Here is a 23,861-nt window from a genome sequence, read left to right on the forward strand (position 1 = left end):
AAGCAAACGGACTTGGTTGTGTTCTGACACATTTTTTATTCACACACATTTAGATTTTATAAATTTTTCACTTGTCAAAGAATCCTTTTCCTTCCAACCATTAACAACAACAACAAAGAAAGAGAAAGAGAGAGAGAGAGAGAGAGAGAGAGAGAGAAAAGAAAGAAAGAAAAGGAAAATCTCTTGTATCTCGAGGGCCTTAGAAAAAAGGCAGTGGGCCAGGTCTGGCTACAGATGCTGGCTCTAAAGGGTGAACTGACAAATCAGTGGCCCAGATGCCACTCACATGAAACAGGCAGATAGGACCAGAGGGTCACGTCTGACTCCAAGGAGGCAGGCAGGTCAGAGGTGATAAGCCTCAGCTTTTCTCACACTTGATCCAGTTAACAGATACGGCCCTGGGGTTACAAGAGCAGCGGACGAGGCAAGGTCCCCAGGAGAGGCATGGAGGAGGCTGGCAGTGCTGGAGCCGACATCCCAGGAAGGGTCCCCGCTCAGGGCAGGTACGCTTGAAGGGTCTCTGCCCGTTTCAGGTACTCCGCTGCCTTCTTTTTCACACCTTCCCGGCGGGCAGGGGATGGGTCACCTGTAGAAAGCAGATGGCACAGCTACCTTCAGAACCGCTGGCTGTAACGTGCCCTTTGCCCTGCCCTGGGCCCTAGTGTGTCTTTGTTACATTTTATGAAGCTATTAAGAAAATTAAGGAAGAAGTCTGCCCAACGTCTCCAGCTGACCTGTGAGAAACAAAGGCTCTTGATCCTTATTTTTCCTTTAAAATATTTCACATGTGTGTGAGAGTGAACATGTGAAGATACGGGGACAACCTTAGCTGTAGGTCTCCTCCTTCACCGTATCGGAGATGGGGTCTCTTTGTTGTTCTCTGCTGCATATGCCAGGCTCACCAGCCCTTGAGTTTCTGAGGGATTCTCCTGTATGTGTCTCCCATCATGCCATAGGAACACCTGCTTTCCTTAGTGCGCGCTCTTGCACGCCACGTGTGGGTTCTGGGTTCTAATTCAGTTCCTCATGTTTGCACAGCAGGCACCTCCTCCGTGGTGCCATCTCCCCAGGCCCCTTGCTTTTCACTTTCCCTTCCTCCTTACCGCCCTACTCACCCGAGACTCCCTGAAGCAGGATGTGCACCCCATCTTGGTAGCCTTGGAGAGCAGCAGCATAGGCGCCAGCCTTTTCATTCCGCAGGGCTTGAGTGATGAGCTCTGTGGCCTGGCCTAGGTAAGCTGGGGCAGGCGCTCCAGCCTCAGCCTCTTCCTCCGCCTGTCCTCCTGGCTCCCAGGGCTCCTGCTCCAGCCTTTTGGACTGCACCTCCACGGCTGCCAGCTCACCTGTGTGGGTGGGGCTGGGGCCTGTCCTGTCTGCAGTAAAACAGGGAGGATTTAGACCAGTTGGGCCCCCTCTTTCCCAGGGCCTGTTGCCCATTCCAGGCTTATTTTGTTTATCAGGACCCAAACTGGCCCCCATGGAAGAGCCTGGACAAGCCAGAACTCACTTGAGTAGAGCAGAGCAGCGGTGACCGCAATTGGTTTGGCAGAGCTTTTTGGAAAGGCTTAGTGTGTTCTTGTTGCACACGTGAGAGCGAGGGTGAGGGTGTGCCCTGGCACCCAGGTGGAGGCCAGAGGACAGGTTTGGGGAGTTGTATTTTCATCTATGGTGGGTTCTAGGGAGGGAACTTGGGTTGTCAGGCTCACAAGGAGGGTGCTTTCACCCTCTGAGCCATCTTGCTGATCTTTCTGCCTTTCTAGTGCTGGGATTACAGACGTGTGTCACCTAACCATTTTTGTTTGTTTTTATTAAAGACAGGGTCTTTAATAAAAGACTATCCTGTACAGATACCCTGGCTATCCTGTAATTTGCTACATAGACTAGGCTTATCTTGAACTCACAGATCTGCCTGCCTCTCCTGAGTGCTAGGATGAAAGGTGTGTAACCACCATATCTAGCCCGCCCATTAAAAAAAAGTTTACATTTAATGTGTGTATGTATATATGTGGGTCTATATGTATGTGTCTATGTGTGTGTACATGTGTGTGTACAGAGGTTGGAGGACAACTGCCAGAACCTGTTGTGTCCTACCATGTGAGTGCAGGTCTCCAGGCTTGTTGGCTTTATCCGTGGAGCCATCTTGAAGGCCCTTATTTCTGTTTTTAGATGTGGCACTAGAAATTGAAGCCAGGGCTTCGTGCATGCTAGCCAAACATTCTACCAGCTGAGCTGCGTCCCCAGCCAGCTCAGCCACCGAACACCCCAGCTGCAGGCGCAGCATGAGTGGATCAAGCTTCAGTGTTTCTTTGCTGGGGACTTGTGAGTAGTTCAGTGCCATGACCTGTATGGGGAAACCAGCCTAACTCTGATGGGCCCAGGTCACTGTGGGAGCCCAGGGCCTGCTGCTCTTCAGGCCCAGACCTTGCCCCATTGACTGGGGGTCCTCTCTGGCCTCGTTTTCTGTTTGCTTTGCTTTGTCTTTGAGGCTATGTAGCCCTCACTGACTTGGACTGTGATGAAGATCACAACAGCTTCAAACTCATAGAGATCCTCCTGCCTCTGCTTCTGCCTCTCAAGTGCTGGGATTCTGGGTGTATGCTGCCACAGCCAGCTGCAGCAGGTCCATGAGCATGTGACCCTGTGATGCTGCGCTACCCAGAGCGTGTGCAGAGAGGAGGGCTCCGCTCCCCCTCCACAGCTGCTCAAAGCTTCTCGTGGCCATGGAGGCTGCCAGCTGGCTTCAGGGCAGCAGTGCCAAGGGGCCTACAAGATGGCATGAACTCCCTTCCTGCCCCTTAGTTGTTCTCACCCCACCCTTGCTCCTTACCCTCTTTGGAGTAAGGATCAAAAAGGGCAAGTTCAGCCTCAGAGAGGGGACCTCGAGCTGGAGAGCTGGATGCATCTTCGGTGCTGTCACAGTTGAAGAGAAGATCCAAGGCCTCTTGGGCAGGGCTGGACGGTAGGGGGTCCACTGAGGAGAGACCAGGGGGACACTGATGCCTGCACTTACTCCTTCTCAGCTGTCAAAAGACAATCTCCATCTCGCTTAATCCTTGCAGCAACCATGGATATAGACATGGCCACAAATAGGTCTAGAACTGTTTGATAGATGAGCAAACTGAAGCCCAGAAAAGAAAAAGGACCTGCTCAGAGGTATTCCACAGGTGGGCAGGAGAACTGCCCACCCCTGCTTTTCCCTGAGACTCACTCCCTTCGCTGAACCTGTTGTACCTGGCACCTCCAACTCCTCCTGGCCCCTCCTTTCTGCAGGCAGTGGCTGGAGTAGTCGGGCCTCACCAGGAAGTGGGGTAGGGATGAGAGGGGGTGGCAGGATTCGAAGGTCCCTGGACACCTCAGAGGGCCGTGTCACCTCCCCACCCTGCAGGAGACAAGGTCCAGGAGGGGAGAGGAGTCAGGAATGCTGGGAGGGAGGGAAGCTATGGAGGAGCGAGGGGAAGAGCAGATGGCCTTACCCGGAAAAATTCCTTGAGCTGGGGGCTGTTGTTGAGCGCAGGGATGGGCACTGTGAAGCGCAGCAAGTCCTCTGCACCCTTTCGCCGCTCCTCAATCACGGAGGCTTCAAACCGACCTGCAGACCCAGGGACAGGAGAGCAGCCGTGATAACAGGGGCTTCTGGTCCCCAAGCCCACATTTCCTGGTTCTGCCTGACAAGTGCCGAGTAGCCTGCTGGCCCCCCATGCTCCCACGAGCCTTCCCTGGCTCCTCCTAAAGGCATCTCCCTCCCTGTTCATCTCAGTCTTCCTCCAGACATGTAATGAAACCTGCTTCCTGCTGGCTTCAGGTCAGGGAGAGAAACAAGCTCCCTGTTCTCAAGGGTACATAGACAGGGAAGCAAGAAATGCCTTTCTTTTCTTCTTTCTTTCCTTCCTTCCTTTCTCTCTGTCTTTCTTTTTTTTAATATTTATTTTTTATTTTGTATACAATTTTTCTGTCTGCATGTACACCGGAACACCAGAAGAGGCACCAGATTTCATTATAGATGGTTGTGAGCCACCATGTGGTTGCTGGGATTTAAACTTAAGACCTCTGGAAGAGCAAGCAGTGCTCTTAACCTCTGAGCCATCTCTCCAGCCCCTCTTTCTTTCCTTCTTTTACCATGTCTCATTATATAATTCTGGCTGGCCTGGAACCTGCTATGTAGACCTAATGGACTCTTGGGTTCTCTGTTATAAAAACTAGCTTAGTTTTGTCACTCATGTCCTCCCTGCCTATGTGATGCTCCCTGCCAACCTGGGGCTCTGCCAGCAACAGAGCCAACAGCAGATGTGGCCTCTGAACCTTGGACCAGAGCCCTATGTCAAAATAAGCCTTTTTTCTGTAATAACTATGCATTCAAGCGTGTGGTATTGTGTTAATTGCAGCAGAAAACAGACTAAGGCTCAGACAAAGGCCCTTTTGCTGAACCTCATCTTGATGGGAATGTTAATAGCCCAACACACAATAAGGGGTAGGTTGCTTTGAGACTCAGTTTCCCCATATTTCAAGGAGAGCATCTCAGAAGGCTCATCCAGTTTTCCTGAAGTGTCTGTTCAGGGTACAAGATCACACTTCACCAGCCCCACCAGTCCAAGGCCCCTTTGCCTAAATCTCCCTGCACACCGAGGCCAGAGGTTCAGTACTCACCAAACACCTGGGCTCGGGGGAAAGCCGGAAACTCCTCTAGGCGGCGGAAGAGGTTGCGGTGAGTATAGGCCAAGTCCCCGTGGAGCTTACGGAAGTCACTGTATCGCTTCCAGACTACTACCTATGAGGCATGTGACACTTGACTGGGCCATCAAGGTGGGGAAAGTGGCCTTCCCATGCTCAGGGTGTCCTAGGGGCCAAGAAGGACTGCACACACCCTCTCCACCAAGAAAGGAGGCAGGTCCTTAAAGATACAAGCTATTACAAGCTTAGTAATTTGGGATATGGACATGGGAACAGGCCCCTCTTTCCCAGGATCCTTACCTCTTTGATATCCTCTGGGTCCTTCTTTGAGATGAACTGAGAAAGGAAAGGCAAGAGCCAGGTTAGACCAGAGCCTGATACGTAACACTGGATTGCCCCTGAAAAGCTGAGTAAGTCTCAAGGGCCTTCTAGTTTCCCTCAAAGGAAAATGCCTGCTGTTAGAAGAGTTACTGGATTTAAGGCTTGGAGCCAGTTTTCTTTTGGGTTTCTGGACACAGGGTTTCACGCAGCCCAGGCTGGCCTCAAACCACCTAGTAGCAGAGGCTGGCTATGTATTCCAAATCCGCCAACCTGCCTCCCAAATGCTGGGATTACAGCATGCACAACTAGGCTCAGCTATTTTATTGTTTATTTTTGGTACTAAGAATTGAACTCAGGACTTCCTGAGATCTGAGCTAGCGCTCTGCCATTGAGTTTCATCCTCAGCTCCTTGAGAAGTTTTCCAATAGTACACCCATATCTTCACCTGATAAAGCTGAGGATACTGAGCTGGGCGCGGTGGCGCATGCCTGTAATCCTTGTACTCAGGGAAGCAGAGGCAAGAGGATCTCTGTGAGTTCGAGGCCAGCCTGGTCTACAAAGTTGAGCCCAGGACAGCCAACGCTGCATAGAGAAACCCTGTCTTGGAAAAAATAAAAATAAAGTGAGGATATGGACTATGTATCTAGGTAACCCCATAGTCAACTTTATTATGTTTTTAATGTTGGTCTTTTATCTATCTATCTATCTATCTATCTATCTATCTATCTATCTATCTATTTATTAGAGAGGTGGCAAGGTCTCCCTATGTAGCTCTGGCAGGCCTAGAACTTGCTGTGTAGATTAGGTTGGCTTCAAACTCACAGAGATCTGCCTGCTTCTGCCTCTTGAGGGCTTGGGAGTAAAGACATGTGCCATCAGGCCTGGCTCTCAACTTAACTTTTCTCCTAATTCCTTCCTAGGGCCATTTCCTATGTTCAGAAAACAAAAAGCTCCGCTTCTCTAAAGAAAGTCTGGGGGTGGAGAGAAGGCTCAGTGGTTATGAGCACTGCTCTTCCAGGGGACCCAGGTTCAATTCCCAGCACCCACATGGTGGCTCATGAATGTCTGTAACTCTGGTTCTAGGGAATCCAACAACATCACTCAGACATGGTGCAGGCAAGACACCAATGCACATAAAAGAAAAATAAATCATTAAAAAAAAGTGAGAGTCTGCCCCAGGATTCAGTTCCTCAAGGGAGGAGCCCTGAGGTCACAGAACCAAGAAGATAGACGAAGTCAACTGGGGTTGGGCACTCTAGAAGAACAGAATTGGCCCGAGACAGAAGGAATACTTGGTTTTCACTGTTACGTTTATAGATGTTTTACAGTAAGATTGTACAGTTCGTAATCATTAGCAGTTTTCAAAACAATTTTTTCTAGACCCCAGCAAATCAAACATGATTAAGATACTTATTTAAGAGTTAAGGGTGGGGACTGGAGAGATGGCTCAGTAGTTAAGAGCTTGTCCAGATTGTCCAAGGACCAGAGGTCAGTGCCCAGAACAGCACCCATGGTATGTAGCTCAAAACCTTAACTCCAGCTCCAGGGATTCAATCTAATGTTCCTTCTCCTGACCTCCACAGGCATCCAAGCAAGCTGGGAAACACATCCCCACGAACATACACACAAATCAAAACTAAGGGGGCTGGAGAGATGATTCAGCAGCTAAAAGCATTTGCTGCTGTGGCAGAGGACCTGGGCTCGGGTCCCAGCACTCAGATGGCAGACTGAAAGTGTCTAACTCCAATTCCAGGAGATTCAAAACCTTTTCTGACCTTTGGGGTCACCAGGCATGTATCTGGTGTACATACATACACGCAGGCAAAACACTCACACATATAAAATAAAAGTAAATGAATCTGGCTGGGCGGTGGTGGCACATGCCTTTAATCCCAGCATTTGGGAAGCAGAGGCAGAGGCCTAGTCACAAACAGAGTCCAGGACTGCCAAGGCTACAGAGAAACTCTGTATCTGGAAAAAAACAAAAACAAAAAACGAAACAACAACAACAACAACAACAAAAACTAAAACATTACAAAATATGGTGGTACACAGCTTTAATCCCAGTACTCAGGAGGCAGAGGCAGGAGGATCTCTGTGAGTTCCAGGCCAGTCTGGTCTAACAGAGAGTTCCAGGACAGCCAGGGCTACACAGAGAAACCCTATCCTGTGTGGGGGGGGGGGGGTAGGGAAGAAGTAAATAATTTTCTTAAATAAAAGACAAGGATCATCCAATGGGATGTTCTGGCACATGTGACCCAAGCACTCAAGGGGAGGGGCTGTTCAGATCATCTTCAATTACATATTGAGTTTGAGAGTGGTGTGTGTGTGTGTGTGTTGCACTTGTCTAGCACGTGGACGGGCCTGAGTTCAACCATAGCACTGAAAAAAAGAAATAAAATGCATGTGTAAGGCATGTGACTAGGTCTCAAAAGCTAACAGAAAGACATACAAAAGGCTAACAAATGCTTTTGCATCCTACCCTCCGGCCATCTTTCTAGAGACAGTTACTCTGTATTTTTTTGGCATGGGGAAGAAGCAAGTTTTTGGGCTGAGCACACTGGAGACATGTAGGATTCTTTTGGCTTAGACCCTCTGAGAGGGACTTTTATGTGTTTGCTTTCTTTTAACAGGTGACAAAATGAAAAAAATTTAAGTACAAGAAAAAATACAGTCAGCCTTCCGGAAGCAACCCTGTTTCTCCCGCTGGAGGCCTCGAGTAAAATTCTGAAAGCATTCTTTCGTGCGGATTTATTTTCAGTTTCTCCCAGGTCTCTCTCTACATGCTCATTTTAAGTTTTATCGTTACAAACACCAGCTTCAGCTTTTATTGACTTCCTTGGAGAGCTCTGAAGATGCCAGACTTCACTCTTTGAATTGCCTGAGTTTTTTAAACCACAGAAATGTATTTTTAACGAAAAACTCTTTGAAAGACCTTTTCATAGCTGGGCATGGCAGCCTAGGCCTCTAATCCCAGCTCGTGGGAGGCAGAGGCAGGGGTATCTGTGAGTTCAAGGCCAGCCTGGTGTACAGAGCGAGTTCCACGACAGCCAGGGCTGAGTGGAGAGACCCTGTCTCCAAAAAAATATAAATAAATAAGATAGAGGGGTTTTTACGGATGAAGCAGAGCTAATCATCAAGTTACTCCAAGCGATTAGAGAAGGAGTATTTGGGCTAACCCGGAGTTTTCTTGCTTTAAGAAACTTGAAGACTGACTGCATTTGCCAGCACAGTCAATGAGGCAGGGGCACCGGCGCCCGGCAGAGCAGTGGTCCGCGCGTTTAAAAACGACCCTCAGCCCCGCCCCGGGTGGTGAGGCGGCCGCCTCCGGCTCCTTTTAAAGGGGAAACCCACTTCTGTAGGCCAAACCGCGACCTCCCAGCAGCTCTATGCCTTTAAGGGACACCGTGGGCGCCGGGCCGCTTACCCGGGTACCGCTCCCCTCGCCGGGTCCCGCTCACCTGCGCGGTTACTTTGTACTCCGTGTAACCCTTGGGGTGGGTCCTGGGGTCCGAGACGGTGTAGTGCCGCAGGAAGTCGTCCTTGGCCTGGCGCGACATGACAGCGGAGCTGGCCGCCGACTCCTCCTCCTGCACGCCGGCCCCGCTCCGCGCGTTCAGCCCGCTGCCACCGCCCGGAACCGGCCCGAGCCCTTCTTCTCCTCCAGGCCCAGGGACCTAGTCGCAAGTGACACAGCTGTTCTTGGCCTAGGGGCGTGGCTAAGGGAGTGTCTGACAAGTTCTAGGTCATTGGTAAAGCGGAGATCTGGGTAGAGAATTAGGATTGGTTGTTTGGGGGAGGTTTTACCAGCTGACGCCGGGGCGGGTGATTGAGTTCATCTTACCCCAACGTACACACTTCTTAAAGACTTGCGAAACTTCTCCCCTCCTTCTCTTTATGTCTATCTCGCCTCTTACTTATTTTATGAATTCTTTTGAGCTACGGTCTTGGCTGTGTTGCCCAGTCGCACTTCTGGGCTTAAAAATATCCTTCTTCCTCAGCTTGCTAAGTAGCTGGATCTACAGGTGCTTGGCACAGGGCCTGACCCACGCGACTTTCACTGTGTTCACAATGGGCCAGACAGCCAAGTTAAGTTCCCTGCATCCCTGTGCGGGATTGGCTGGGTGACTGACATTTTCTGACGCTGAAACAGCTGGAAAGTGACAGAGGCTCTCAAGTCATAAGGCTTACAGCTGTCTGAATTCCCCTTTACTGCTTTAAATTTCAGGAGGTGGGACCTTGTGATGATCTCATGTTAGCCCAGGTTGGCCTCAGACTCACTATGGACTTGGGGCTAGCCTTAAATTTCTGATCCTCCCTTCTCCACTTCCCAAATGCTGAGATCACAGGTAAGCATCACCACATTTTCCTCCCTTAACTGCTTGCACCTAGTTTTCTTTCTTCCTTTTTTTTTTTTTTTTTTTTTCCTTTCTTCTGTATGGCCTTGGCTCCACCTAGTTTTTTATCTATGGAAATTGGGACTTGTAACAGTGTCTACTATAATAGAGCTGACCAAGGGTCATGCTGGCAGAACACAGGTATGGTGAAAAACCAACACCAGGTCAAAGCCAGATTGGTGAGGAAGTCATATCAACATGTTATCACCAAACACGTAGATTCCTGCACATTCCACCACTAGCAGAAATCCCATCTTCAAATGGGAAAGAGTAGATAAAAGAACCATTGAAAAATCTGAGGAGGTGCTGGGTGTGATGGTGTATGCCTTTAGTCCTAGCACTGGAGATGCAGAGGCTTATGGATCTCTATGACTTTGAGGCCAGCCTAGTCTACAGAGCTAGTTCCAGGACAGCCAAGGCTACACAGAGAGACCCTGTCTTGAAAAACAAACAAACAAATGCAAGACAAAAACAAAAACTCCAAACCATTTAATTGGGACTTGCTTACAGTTTCTGAGGTTTAGTCCATGATCACCATGGTGGCATGAAGGCAGACACTGTGTGGAGAAGTACCTGAGAGTTCTACATCTGGATCAACCGGCAGGAGAGGGAGAGAGGGAGAGAGGGAGAGAGGGAGAGAGGGAGAGAGAGAGAGAGGGAGAGAGAGAGAGAGAGAGAGAGATACTGGGCCTGCCTTGGGCTTTTGAAACCTCAAAGGCTACCCACAGCGATACACTTCCTCCAACAAGGCCACACCTCCTAATCCTTCTCAAATAGTGCTACTCCCTGATGACTAAGCATTTAAATATATGAGCCTGTGGGGGCCATTCTTATTCAAACCACCACAGGGCTACTGAGATGGGCAGAGCCCCAGGACCTTCTTAAATAGAATGCTGACTGTGGGTCCACTGTCATGGGTGATACGCCCCTGTGGGAATTAGAGAGGAGCAAATCCCTCATGACCATCATTGGTGCTCAGGATACAGAGCCAGGGCAGCACTCTGGCCCCCACCCCCGAACACACACACACAGCCACACACCCACAGGATGACCTGTGATGCCCAGACTGTGGCTGGTGGCACCTATAAATTTGAAGGATTTGGGAGTGTGAATGCTCCCTCCTGGCTTAGCATGTACTTGGAGACAACTGACATTATCAGAATGAATTTCACTAAGCCATTCCTCATGGGAGCAGAAAGGATTGTCAGGGGGCTTAAAGACAAGACTCAGTGGCTAAAGAGTGCTTGCTATTTCTCTAGAGGACCCATGGCTGGCAGCTCACACTGCCTGTAACTGAGCTCCAGACGATCCAACACCCTCTTCTAGTCTCCTCAGATATGTGTGGCACACTTCTCTCTCTCAGCTCTGAGGCAGCATCTCACCTAGCCCCAGCTAGCCTCGAGTTCTCTGTGTAGTTGAGAGTGTCTTTGAACTCCTTGTTCTCCTGCCTCCACTCCCAAGTGCTGGGATTACAGGTGTGCATGGCTATGCCTAGCTTCCTGATTCTCTTTGCCTCTCCCTGTCCTTGCTAAGCTCTTATTTGTCTGGAGCAGTATAGTTCCTGGCCCTGCACAGATCTCCAGGTATACCGGATGCCAGCAGAAGTGGCAGGGAAAGGTGGCAGCTGCTTTGTGCCCATGGCTCCTGCCCATTGCCTGTGAGATGAGGCTCCATCTCAGCACTTGCTCTCTCCTCAGTCCTTTGATGACCATAATGCTGTTTTCTGTCCTCTGTGCTTAATTCACTTCTCCCTACTTGCTTGGGGCCCAGGAGAGCTGGTACTAGAGTGACTCCTTTGCTTCAGGGTATGAATGCTTAAGCTCCCATTGTTTCAAATCACAATCAGAGCTGACACTGACCTGGTGCTCCTGATGCATCTGACGCCAGCTTATTCCTATTAGCAGGGGCTGACATGATCTTTCACCAGATGGACAGAAGCCCAGGTATCAGAGAGTTCTGTGGCAGAGCCACGGTTGTCTCTGGGTTCATGATGGGATCGAGAGCACGCTGACTTCAGGTTCTGGAGAAAAGGACAGCTGCCGCTGCCACCCAATAAAGCTGATGACTTGAGACCTTATCTCAACACACATACACAGTGTTTTTTGTGGTTCTTCTTGGGTTTTGTTTTTTTTCTTTTTTGGTTTTTTCAGACAGGGTTTCTTTCTGTAGCCGTGGCTGTCCTGGAACTCACTCTGTAGACCTGGCTGGCCTAAAACTCAACGAGATTCACCTGCCTCTGCCTCCCAGGCGCTGGGACTAAAGGCGTGCACCACCCCTGCCCTGTTAGCAGAGTGTTTTTTAAAATAACAAGCCAGCTTGGAAGATGGGGGCTTATTGCTCGAATCGCAATCTACCATAAACTTAAGCCTCTTCTGGGATTTTGACAAGAGTAGACAAGGTTCCCAGAAGTTGCCCTGGCTAAGGCTGCTCTGGCTAAGGACGGTGAGCATCGTGCTAATCTAAAACAACTGAGCCAAACAAGGCTGCCTGCTGGTATCTAGTTTTAGTATGGCAGGGCCTGTTCCAGGCTCTGGCTGTCATCCTGGGTGACTCTCCCCAGAGCCTGAGACAACAGTGTGTTCCTGGGTGCTGTGCAATTTAATCAACACAAAGAAAACTGTGTTTGGAGTGGTGGTACAAACCTGTAATCCCAGCACTGGGGAGACTGAGGCAGATGAGTTCTAGGCCAGCCTGGGTTACACACACACAAAAAAAAGTTTTGAAGCCTGGCCCAGTGTGCATGGCTGTAATCCCAGCATTCTCAGACAGAAGCAGAGGCAGGCTGAGAAGCGAGGCCAGCCTGATCCAGGACAGCTAGAGCTACAGAGAAACCCTTTCTTGAAAAAACAAATGGTTTGAGGCAGAAGAGGAAGAAAAGGAGGGGAGGGGCAGAAACCTGTCTTGGGAGAGCTGAACCTGGGCAGGGAAGGCTCTTTAAATTCCTCGGCAGATCCACATCAGGCCTGTCTGGAAAGACTAGACGCCTGTGTTCCCTCCCCGAGGACCCAGGTTTTGCTCAGGCCCCTGCCTCTCTAGAGGTGGCATGGGTGGGGCGCAAGCCCAGTGTGTCACTTCCCTTTAGTTAACTGTAGTGGAAGTTTTGGTTTCTTTAAAAACTCAAGTTATGTTATGTAAACAGGTTTTCGTTTTTGTGCCAAGCATGGGGTATGGAGCTACTTTTAGTTTGTCCACAGCTGATGACTGCCTCATGTGGCCCAGAGAGGGGCGTGGTCTTTGCCAGCTGGTAACAGCCTTGTGTGGGCTCAGAGAGGCACATGATCTTTGCCAGCTGTAGAGAGTTTAATTCCAAGGATTGGCAGGGAGTATAAATATGAGAGCCTAGCTCTCGAAGGGGTAAGGGTTTCGAGGAAGAAGGCTGCTTGTTCATCTTGCGTTTGCCATTGCTGGATTGCTGGGTATCCTGATGACCGAGACTGGTATTTTCCCCAAGGACCCAGTGACCCTAACCAGTTGGAACTAAGTCTAGAGAAGTCTACGTCCCCTTTCCCTTCTAACCTTCTTTCTCTCCTCCTTAGTGTTGGGTGGGGGCGCTGGAAGGGAGATAGCGGCATTAAGAAACCCCAAATAAAATAGAACTAAAAAATAGTGCCTACAGACCCCAGGACACAGTCTGCTGGGCTTGGTGGCGTCAGGACCTCCAGCCAGCTTCTTCCCTGGGCATTTCGATTTCAAACATGAGCAACAAGAGGTGGCAGAATGCTGGTGCCAGGTGGCTGGGTTCAGGTCCCATGTGCAGGCTTTGAGCCAGCCACTTACCTTGCCAGAGGCTCAGCTCGTCCTGTGGAAGGAATACGTAAGTCTGTGGAGTCGGGCTGACCCTGCGCTTAGCCTCTGGTAGCTCTTGGGACGGAGCCATCAGTGGCTGAGGACAGCCTGGCTAGGAGCCTCCAGTGCTCTCAACATCAGGCTCTGGCAGTTGCAGGCTGCTCCGGCCACCTGTGTGCCCTCTCCTCTGCACCGCAATCCTTTATGGAGCTCTTTCGGATCCAGCTTCCTAGAGCTGTGCAGACTGCCCACCGCACGGTATTCCTGGTTGCACTGGCAAGCTAGGAACTGAATCTAAGCTATCTGTGAGCCCCAGGATGGGGCGGGGAGGAAGTGTTTTGTAACTCGTACTGATGAAGGCAGGAATTGGCACTCCCTTCTCAGAAACATCTTTCTCCTTGAGTCCCTGTTTTAAGGTCACCTCCTCTAGGAAGCCTGCTTGGCCTCTTGCAGATGGCAACAGCCAGCCCAGCCCTGAGCATATTCATTTGATAGGACTGAAGCTAACCCCTCTGCTCCGATCTGGGCCCTCTAGAGCCGGCATCCCAGGTGAGCGCTCCAGTCAGTGACTCACAACTGGCTCAGGCAGGAACTGGGCGAGGAGTGCTTTATTCTTACTGCCGGACAGAGGCGATACCCAGGACCTTGGTAGCAGCACAGAGTCCCTCCCAGCCTTTCCTTTTGGCATGGCAGCTGCAGGCCACTCTGGGAACCAGGGTGACAGCCCTCGCCCAGGGGGAGCAGCAGCGGGCAGCAGTAGCAGCAGCAGGTCACGGTGGGGTAGGGAGTGTTAGTCTGGCCGGCTGGTGCTCTTCCCTCCTGGCTGGTGGCTGAGGAAGACAAGGGCCTAGACAGTGAGCTGGGGACACTGAAGCAGCTCAGTCGGCAGTGAAGATACGACTGGAGATGTCATCAAGGAGCCAGTCGATACCAGGCAGCAGGTCCTCGCCGGTGACAGCACTGCAGCCCTGGATTCGCCAGTGGTGGCTGCGGATGGAGGCCAGGTCCAGGGCCTGGGGGCATAAAGGACTGGTGGTACCAGCAGGCCTCGGCCTGTCTTTTCCCAGTCACCCGGCAGGTGCCTTTGTAGCTACACAGCAGCGCTACTCAGTGACAGAAAGCCAGCTTGGGCTGCTTTCTGAGTGTGTGCTAGGAGCCAGGCATTTTGCAGGGACTACAGAAACCATTTCATCTCTTGCCTACGGCCTTCCAATCCAGGGACGGTGTGGTCCATTTTGCCAAGGAGGGAATCCAACTCAGAGGCTCTGCACCCTTCCATGTCACACAGCCAGTTAAAAGGTGACAGCCAGACTCAAAAGCCAGGTGTGGTGCGGCACACCTATAATACAGCACACAGGGTGGGGGGGTGGGGGAGGAGGTGGAGGCAGGAAGGGTGACACCAAACCCTCTGGGATAAAAACCAAGATTCTAAGCCCGCTGGAGTCACAGTTAAGGCGTGCTCCAGGGCTGGGGCAGCATGACACACAATCCTGGCTTGTTTTACCTACTATGTGACATTGGACAGGTTACTTAGCCTGTGTCTGCTTTACCCTCACGTGATTGTTGTACAAATGAAGAATGAAACTTGTGAGTCCATGCAGGTAACCTCGAGATGGAGAGCACTCACTACAGTCTGGCTGCCAGAACCCGGTGAAATGACCTATTTTTATAGGTCTGCCTTCTCCCAGACTGTGGGCCGCTCTGCCCTCTTAAGCATCAGATTCCCAGGGCTCTGCTTAGGTCCTGCCACACGGTAGGAGCTAATAATTGCTTTTAATACCAATTATTAGCCAGCCACGGAGGCGAATGTTTGGAATTCCAGGCAAGAGGACTGCTGCTGAGTTTGAGACCAGCCTGGGCTACATGGTATGTTCTAGACCAGCTCAGGCTACAGAAATCCCACCTCAAAAAAATACCTACTAGGCCTGGGGATGTGGCTCAGTTAGTAGAGGGTTTTGCCTAGCGTGCACAAGGCTATGGGAACAGTCACCAGCACTGCAGGAACCGGACATGCGGTGCACACCTGTGATCCCAGAGCTCTAGAGGTGGCAGGAGGAGGAGGAGGAGGAGGAGCAGTTCAAGGTCGCTTGGCTTCCTAGTAAGTCTGAAGCCTGCTAGGGCTACTGAAATCCCGTTTCAGAAGGCCAAAAATAAGTAAAATTAAAAAGACCCTTTACTCGGCCAGCCTGCAAATGGGGCCTGACTCACCTCCTGAATAGCATTAGAGGACAGTGCTCCAGGCAGATCCTGCTTGTTGGCAAAGATGAGGAGAGTTGCTCCAGCCAGGCGCTGGGGAAAGAGAAGACAGGTTGGGGGTAGAGGAGGCTTAGGGTACGCTTGATCCCTTCTCTACAAGCCATAAGGTCAGTGGTCAGCATGCAGGGTCAGGAACAGGGCTCCAGGTTGTAGGGGAGGGGCAGGTGGGGTAGGCAAAGTGGGCAGGGCTACTAAGGCTAGCTACCACCCAGGGGGCATCTCTTCCCTCCATGCCTCAGTTTCCTCTTCCTTAATGAGGGAGAGAGTGTTTGCCCACAATGACCCCCAAGCCCTCTGTAGCTCTGGCCATGTACAGATAGCATGAGAGTGCTGGGGGCCTGCCCTGGGGACTTTGGTATAGAATCACCTGCCCCTCCTCCCAGTCCACAGAACCCTTCAATTGTACTTCAGCAGACTGCCCCATTGGCCTCTCTATCTACTTATTCCCCTTGGTGCGTTTGTAGAATCTCTCCATGTGCAAAGAGAAATCTAATGGGGCCTAGCCCTGCTGGGCCTTGGCTCAGCCTCCGACAACAAAGGGACCTCTCTAGACCTGTTCGGTACTCCAGGAGGGGCCGAGGTCATCCCAGCGGCATGTGTCTATGTGACCCTCACAGTCCCGTGCATTCCTGTGGTTCCTGCACAGCCGTTCACAGCTCCCTCGGACCCTCTCAAAACTGCCCTGGCCTTCAGCTAACTGAAGTGTGGCAACGAGTTTCAGGCCCCGGGACAGTCGGAGCACACTAAGGAAAAGGCAGTGTCCAAGTAGCGCCTGCAGCTTAAGGAGCTGCTCATTCCCCAGCATTGGTGGTGCCAGCTGTAATCCTGGCATGAGGATTACGAGGCTGGGGCAGGAGGATGGTTTTGGAGCCAGCCCGAATTACCTAAGAAAACCTGATCTTAAACACCCCTCCACTGCCCCTCCCCCCAAAAAACCATGTCAAAATAAATAGCCAATAATGGAGCATAGTGGCATACACCTGTGATATGTTGTACGCACATCATTTGGGAAGGCGAGGCAGGGGGATAAGCAGTTCAAGCCTCAGCCAGTTAAGGCCAGTCTGAGATACAGAGTAAAAGCCTGTGTCAAACCATAAAGTCTTTTAAGCTAGGTGAAGTGGAGCACGCTTGTCATCCCAGCACTCAGGCAGGGGCAGGCCAATCTCAGAGTTGGAGGCCAACCTGGTCTACAAAGTGAGTCCAGGACAGCTACACAGAGAAACCCTGTCTCGAAACATCTTTCAGTTTTTATAACAAATGGCAAGACTAGCCTAATTATTTTAGGAATATGGAAGTTGAGGCTGAGGGAGGTTCTGTGCCTTCCTGAAGCCCAGGGCACACCTCTTCCACCAGCAGGCTCTGCAGTTCTCTCTGGCAGTCCTGCATGCGCTGGCGGTCAGCACTGTCCACCACCCAGATGAGGCCATCCGTGCTCTCAAAGTAGTTCCGCCAGTAGGAGCGCAGAGACTTCTGGCCACCCACATCCCAGATGTTCAGCTTGAATCTGGGAAGGGAGGGGCAATGAAGGTCAGGCTGGTCCTGCCCTCCCTACCTTCCCTAGCCCCTAGTGGCCTTCAGTGACCCTTCTCACCCTCGGTGCTCCAGGGTCTTGATGTTGAAGCCCAGGGTTGGGGAGATGGTGTCCACATCTTCTCCGTTGAACTTCTTGAGGATGGTTGTTTTGCCAGCATTGTCCAGGCCACTAGGGCACAAAGGCTAAGGAGAAGTCCCTGAGCTCTGCTGGAGGACTCGGCATCACATGACCACCCTCTTGGGGACTATTTCCTACCGTATACTGAAACAAGTTGAGCATATGCCTGGCTCATAATTGGCTTGAGACAAATGTGGACGCATGAAAATGGAATTTTATCATGTTGGCCAACTCAAAGTAACCTGTGCTAGGAGCCAGGCGTTTAGCAAAGTACCATAATTTATGCAACAAATATTGAGGGCCTATCATGTGCCAGGCCCCTCAGGGTCTCCACCCTCATGCAACTTAAACACTAGCAAGAGACTAAATAATGGGGCTGGAGAGATGGCTCAGCAGTCAAGAGGAGCTGGGTTCAGTCCCAGCACCCCCACGGTGGTTCGCAACCAAACTCTGGCCTCTGGGGACCAGGCACTCAATAGGGTGCACGTACATACATAAAGGCAAAGTGCTCACATGCATAAATAAGTCTAAAAAATATTAAAGACTAAAGCGGAAGAGAAAGTTGGGTACCTGAAACCAGTGAGGGAAGGAGTGATTTTCAGCTTAGGGTCCAGATAAGGCCCTGTGGGGTGTTGAGGCCCCAAATAGATGGACCCAGCCTTTTGAAGAACCAAGTGCAAGTATCTAGAGGTGGCGACCACCTTCACCTGTTTCTGGAATGATCTGCAGAGAACAAGCCAATGGGCGAGCTCAACAGCAGGAGAGAACTAGGAGCAGCAGCCAAAGCCTGAACTGAAGGGTGAACGGGAAGAGACAAGCTCTGCAGTCAGGACCTCTTCCTGCTCACTGGACCCTGCCCAGTGACACCCAGCTGCGAGAGGGCGTGAGCAGAGTATTTGTCTTCTGCTGCCCAACTTTAGCTTTGGAAAGCTATCCCTGACTATCTTGTCCCTTCCTACACTGATCACCCTTCCTGATGTCTCTCTCCTGTATCTTCCTCATTAGCGGACAACTCCCATCTCACACGCAGCAGCAGAACCCTGTCTTCACTCACTGCCCTATCAGCTAGTGAGTCAGTCCCAGCTTGCCTCTACAGAGCATCTTGAGAACAGGCATTGACACTCATCCGCACCAACCTCCATCGTCTTGCTTTTGCACCCCCTCCCCCACACAGGGCCTTGCTATCTGGCCTCAAACTTGTGGAGGTTCTCCAGACTCTGCCCCCCTGTGCGCTAGAATTCCAGGCCTTTACTGCCACGTTGGACCTTTCCTGCATTTTTGTTTTAAGAATAAGGTCTACATAGCCCTGGCTGTCCTGGAACTCACTCTGTAGACCAGGCTGGACTTGAGCCCATAAATTTACCTACTTCTTCCTCCCGAGTGCTGGGATTAAAGGTATGCCATGCCATGTCCGTTTTTTATTTTTAATATTTTATGAGTTTTACCTGCATGTATGCATGTACAGCATATGAGCACAGTGCCCACTAAGGATATCAGGACCCCAGGACTGAAGTTAGAGGGCTGTGAGGCTCAAGTGGATGCCGGGAACTGAACCCCCTCTGTAAGAGCAACAAGCGCTCTTAACCACTGAGCCATCTTTACTTATCCTCTTGCTTTCTTAAGTCTCCTCTTATCAGACTGCTGCTTCCTGAGCCTCGCCTTGCCAGCTAGGTCTCCAACGACCTCCTCACTGCTCTCTGTTGCTCAGGTGGCCCGGGTTGCACTCCACTCCAGCACTGCCAGCCACTCTTGTTGGTCCTCTCCCAGATCCCTGTGCCCCTCATCTCAGAGTCATTTCTAGGCTGACGGCTGCCACCTACCTGCCCTGTTAGGGTTGGTGTCTTCCCAGGAACCCGCTCCTCTCCTAGAACAGCTTCCTATCCCAGCAAAGGACTCCTGGTTCTTCTGATTACTCTGGCCAGATAGGAGTTGAGGCTTAACTTCACCTCCTCTCCTCCAATCTAGCAGCGGGGCTTATCCGCACTATTGTCATAATACCCTCCTTCCATGACCTCACTACTTCCATCATGGTCCAAGCCACCATGTCACTTTCATAGTACAGCTGCCAAAATGGTCTCAGTCCATGGGCTCGCCCTCTCTCCAGCCACGCTCTACTTCCCGACTTTTCTTGAATAATGGCAGTCTCATCCTCCTCCAGAGCTTTTGCACCCGCACCTGCTTAAGTTTTCCCTATCCCTACCTCCCTCAAGTGTTCGATCAACAATTACCATCTTGGCATGTTCTTTGACCACTGTGGACTCTACTCTTCTTTACCCACACTACACATTTACTTGCGTTATCACATTTTTTCCTCCTCTTCCACTGCAGCATAGCCACAATACAGGCTTCTTCGTTTCCCTCTTTTGCCACATTCCCTAACATAGTGGGTGCTCCATAGTCATCTAATGAGTGTCTTTCTCAGAACTGTCTAAAACAGACAGGAGTCGTAAAGTTCTAAATGCACATTAATTTCCCTCTTCTCCCTCTGCCAGTCTGTGGCTCGCTGACGTCTAGGCTGCCAGGTACAGCGGACGGCGGGTGATGCAGGCACCAGTTAATTCAATGGTAGGTCGGCTGGGACGCTGAGTGACAGTTGGACCTGAGGCCAACGGAGTCCACGACTAGCTGCAGGGGCCTAGGCGGTCCTTACGCCCCCAGGATTCCGATCCTACAGGAGCCGCCAGGGCCGAACACCGGGGACAAAGGGGTGGGGGTCAGCGCCGGGGAGGAGCGGGGCCCACGCTCGGACCCTAACGTCCGAGTCACCCCCACGGCGTCGCGCCTGCCAATGACACTGGAGTCCCCGGTCTAGGCCTGGCCTTGAGACCACCGAGCCGGCCCTGGGACGCCACCCCCCGCCCCGCAGAGTGGTACTGCCCACCCCGGCACCGCGACGAGCAGTGGTAGCGCCGCGTGCGTGACGCACCACCGGCAGCGGGTGCCTACGGCGGCCGCGCCCCCGCGCCCGACTCCGCCCACCCGGCGGGGCCCGCTACCCTCGCGACCGCTCGGGCGCTCGGAGGATACAGCATGAGCAGCCGCAGCTCTCGCTCCTTCTGCTTCATCTTCTTCAGAATGGTCAGAAGCCCCATGATCCCGTAGCCCCCTCCGGGCCGCCGTTTCTTCCAGTCCCAGGACCCCGCTCCCCACTCCTATTGGCCAGCCGGGCGCTTGGTTCCGCCCTCCAGGTCACGTGACCGCGGCGGTGGGACGTCGCCCCCTAGCGGCGCGGCGGTGACTTTGCGGCCTGCTGCGTTAACCCTTCGCCTCCGAACGGCTGAGGGTTGGTGGCCTAGGGCGTCGGACCCCGAGCCTTCAGACACCTCGGCCTCGGTCGGGGACGCGAAGCTGACCTTCTCGAGCTGGAGCTCGTTTGGGTAGCGAAGACCCGAGAGCCAGGAGCCCGAACCTGCTTCCACAAAGGGCTGACGCATCACTCGGGAACCGTAACGTGGCCCGGTTCCCGCGCATCCTGTGACTTGTATTATCCACATTTGCTAGTGACAGAGAGAACAGGTGGACCCTGGTCCGGGGCTCTGAAGGAAATGGCTCCGTGCTTTCAGTCCAGGGTGACGATGCCCTCTAGGAGCCCTTTCGAAATGGGCGAGCAGTAGGGGCGCCTTTGGGTCGTTCAGTGGCACCACGGTCGTTTAGAGCTCTAAGTTCCCCGCATTGCAGCGATCAGACCCGCACAAAGGATTGGTTGCCCCGTCCAGGATGCTATCGGGTTGGGAAGCTCGATTCCAGCCGTTAGAATAAAACTGGCTGGTTGAGGTGGCACACACCTTTAACTCCCTAGGAAGCAGAGCCAAGTGGACCTCTGTGGGTTTGAGGCCACTCTGGCCAAATATCGAGTTGTAGGCCAACCAGGACTACATATACCGAGACCCTGTCTCAAAAAACAAAAGCAAAAAAAAAAAAAACAAAAAAAAAAACAACAAACAAAACTATTATTATTATTATTGTATGTATGTAGTGAGAATTTTGGAATTTTGGTTTCTTTAAAAAAAAAAATACAAAACAGCGAGGGCTGAAGAGATGACTCAGTGGTTAAGAGCATCGTCTGCTCCTCCAAATGAGTCGGGTTCAATTCCCCCGCACCCACATGGCAGCCCAAAACTGTAACACCAATTCCAAGGGATCTCACACCTTCACACTAATGCATATAAAATTAAATAAATTATTAAAAAAAAAAACAAAAAACAAAAACACAGCAAGCCAGGCATGGTGACACTTACCTTTAATCCCAGCTCTTGGGAAGCCAAAGGCAGGTAGATCTCTGTGAGTTCAAGGCTAGCCTGGTCTACAAAGTGAGTTCCAGGACAGCCAGAGTTACAGAGAAACCCTCAGAAAAACCAAAACAAATAATAACCAAAAAATACAAATAATAACCAAAAAATCCCAGACAAAACAACAAAAAACTCACAGCAATATTATAATGTTGCAGCTGGACATGGTGGCACCTGCTTGTAATCATAACACCTTGAGAGGTGGAGGCTGGAGGATCTCTGTGAGTTTGAGGCCAGTCTGGTCTACAAAGCCAGTCCAGGACAGCCAAGGCTACACAGAGAAACCATGTCTCAAAAAAAAATTTTTTTTCGTTTTAATCCCACATGAAGTGATATGAGACTCCTTCAAAGCAACTGTGATTTGCCTTGTGCTCTAGCAGAGATGTAGTTTTGCCAGCTGCAGATAGCTTTTGCAATTGTGTGACATTTGGAATTCTGGGGACTTTTCAGAGAGTATATAAATAAATGCTATATAATAAATATAAATGCTAGAGCCCCAATAGGTTTTTTGTTTTGTTTTTTGTAAAAAATATAAAATTAGCTGCTAATGTTTATTATAAATGCCTATAATTATTACAGTGGTATTCTCTAACCTGCCCTCCTAACCGATAAAAACACAGACACCTGTTGTATTTTAATACACACCTTATTTTACTTGGAGCTGGGCAGATATTTCCATTTAGCTATCTTGTAATCTCCCAGCCCCCATCCCATGCCTTCTGCTCTCCTCATTCTCATATGGATACTTCCCCTTTATAATTCCATACATACTCGCTTATGCTCTCCATCTGGGCCGCTTCTCTCCTTTCGGATCCTCAGAGTCAATTCCTCAGACCACATGGCTCTTCACCTATCTCATCGAGACTATGTTCCTTTCTTCTCCGGTACCTGTCCTCCTGTGATCCTTTCGTCCCCAAAGCCCAAGAACCTTCATTCTTCTCACTTCTGCCCTGCCCTCCTTTTATTCCTTTTATTCCGCCTTTTATTCCGCCAATCAGGAACAGTTTCTCAGGTAAGGTTACAGATGCCATTTGGGGTACGCGAGTGTCTGCTCGAAAGCAGACCTCAGGGAGCAAAATAATTAACCGTCAAATATGAAGCAGCAGACCATGCTGTTACAGTGGTGTCATTGATTGTTGTTGGTTGTGGTTTGTTACCTGGCCGTGGGCAAAGAAGAAACAAGAAATTAGATATTCTGACAGTGAAGATCAAATTTTGCCCCAAGGAGCTTGATGCCCCTAATCAGCAGGAAGTAGGCTAGTGATAACATAGTCCCCTTTCCTCTTCTTTTTTTCTCTTGAATCTAGCGTTAGGGGCTTGAACTGGAAGAAGAAAAGGCAGGTGGAGAATGGTGAAAGAAAGAAGAAGCCACAAAGTAGTAAAAGACCGACTACAGTTCACTGTGTGTGTGTTTGCGCACATGTGTTGTGCGTACACGCACCACTGGAGGCCAGGGAACAGCTTGGGAGCTGATTCTCTCCTCACACACTTATGTGGGTTCCAGGCAGTGAGCTCAGCATCAGACTTGCTCCCCAACTGCTCTTACCAGCTGAGACTCCTCCCTGGCCCAAAGAGTCAGTCTTCTCAGCCGTGCCCTCCCCTTCTTATCTTCCTGCTTTGTTGCAATAGGGTCTCAGGCAGTCCAGGCTGGCGCTAAACTCACTGTGCAGCTGAGGATAACTTTGAACTCTTGATCCTCCTCCCACTTCCCAAGAGCTGGGAGTATAGGCTGGTCCATCGTGTCTGGCCCAATGTTTATGGGGCTCGCTTTTGAAAATTTTTGTTTTAATTTACTGTTTCAGTTATTTATATGTAAATGTTTGCTTGCATGTTTGTCTGGGCGTCATGTGAGTGCCTGGTGTCCCTGGAGGCCACAGAGGACATTAGAGCCCCTGGAACTAAAGTTATGGTCACTTATGATCCCCGTGCAGGGGCTGAGAATGGGACAGTCAGTGATGTCAACAGAGGCACCATCTCTCCCTCTGTTTTGTAAGATGGGGTCTCCTGTAGTCTATGCCGGCCTTGACCTCCCTGATCCTTCTTTCTTCACCTTCCAAATCTGGGATTGCAAATGTGTATCTTACCAGTTAAGGCTTATGGGGTGCTGGGGGTTGAACCCAGGGCCTTATGAATGCTAGGCAAGCACTCTTAACAACTGAGCTACACTCTACACCTAGAATAGCTTTTAAAGAGGAGTGTCTGGGAAGAGCTGAAGAAGCATGTGTGGGGATTGGGTAGAAATTCAATGTAGTATGCATAAACTTACCAAAGAAAAAGAAAAGAAAAAGACCAAGGTTGGGTCTTTCCCTTTGCCTCATTGAAAGGAGAAAAGGGTGTTCTCAGAACCCTTGGAAAACATCCTAGAGAACCAGGAAGAAACTATACAGAGCCGGGGTTCTATTTAATTGTGACCATAGATGTGTTCTCAAATGTGTGTGTGTGTGTGTGTATTTAGGGGTCTACCACAAGAAAAATAAAAAATGTTGGATTTTT

The 23,861-nt window shown here is 50.7% G+C and overlaps 2 protein-coding genes and 1 long non-coding RNA gene across 4 annotated transcripts; 1 reads left to right on the forward strand and 2 right to left on the reverse strand.

Moving 5' to 3' along the window:
- Window positions 1–16: 16 nt before the first annotated feature.
- Window positions 17–13,441, reverse strand: Snx15 (sorting nexin 15). Its single transcript, XM_021638507.2, has 9 exons — window positions 13,164–13,441; window positions 8,451–8,666; window positions 4,969–5,004; window positions 4,645–4,765; window positions 3,474–3,589; window positions 3,232–3,379; window positions 2,828–2,971; window positions 1,116–1,373; window positions 17–586 (listed from the first exon to the last, which is right to left on the reverse strand). Exons 2-9 carry the CDS (start codon window positions 8,547–8,549, stop codon window positions 495–497), a joined length of 1,014 nt encoding a protein of 337 aa, XP_021494182.1. The 5' UTR covers window positions 8,550–8,666; window positions 13,164–13,441; the 3' UTR covers window positions 17–494.
- LOC132654624 (uncharacterized) lies at window positions 8,660–11,475 on the forward strand. The gene is made up of 2 exons (XR_009592272.1): window positions 8,660–9,338; window positions 11,288–11,475. It is a non-coding gene; the product is annotated as an uncharacterized LOC132654624 (long non-coding RNA).
- Window positions 13,442–13,753: 312 nt separating the features above from the next.
- Arl2 (ADP ribosylation factor like GTPase 2) lies at window positions 13,754–20,264 on the reverse strand. 2 transcript variants are annotated; one of them, XM_021638342.2, is made up of 5 exons: window positions 20,107–20,264; window positions 17,020–17,130; window positions 16,770–16,932; window positions 15,381–15,461; window positions 13,754–14,185 (listed from the first exon to the last, which is right to left on the reverse strand). In XM_021638342.2, the coding sequence occupies exons 1-5, from the start codon at window positions 20,169–20,171 to the stop codon at window positions 14,051–14,053; spliced, it is 555 nt and encodes a 184-aa protein (XP_021494017.1). In that variant the 5' UTR covers window positions 20,172–20,264; the 3' UTR covers window positions 13,754–14,050. The 2 variants fall into 2 exon arrangements, with proteins under 2 accessions (XP_021494017.1, XP_060241021.1); XM_060385038.1 differs by lacking the exon at window positions 13,754–14,185 and adding an exon at window positions 14,200–14,511.
- Between the last annotated feature and the right edge of the window lie 3,597 nt (window positions 20,265–23,861).

The sequence above is a fragment of the Meriones unguiculatus genome, chromosome 1 (genome assembly GCF_030254825.1).
Source record: "Meriones unguiculatus strain TT.TT164.6M chromosome 1, Bangor_MerUng_6.1, whole genome shotgun sequence".
NCBI classification, from domain to species: Eukaryota; Metazoa; Chordata; class Mammalia; order Rodentia; family Muridae; genus Meriones; species Meriones unguiculatus.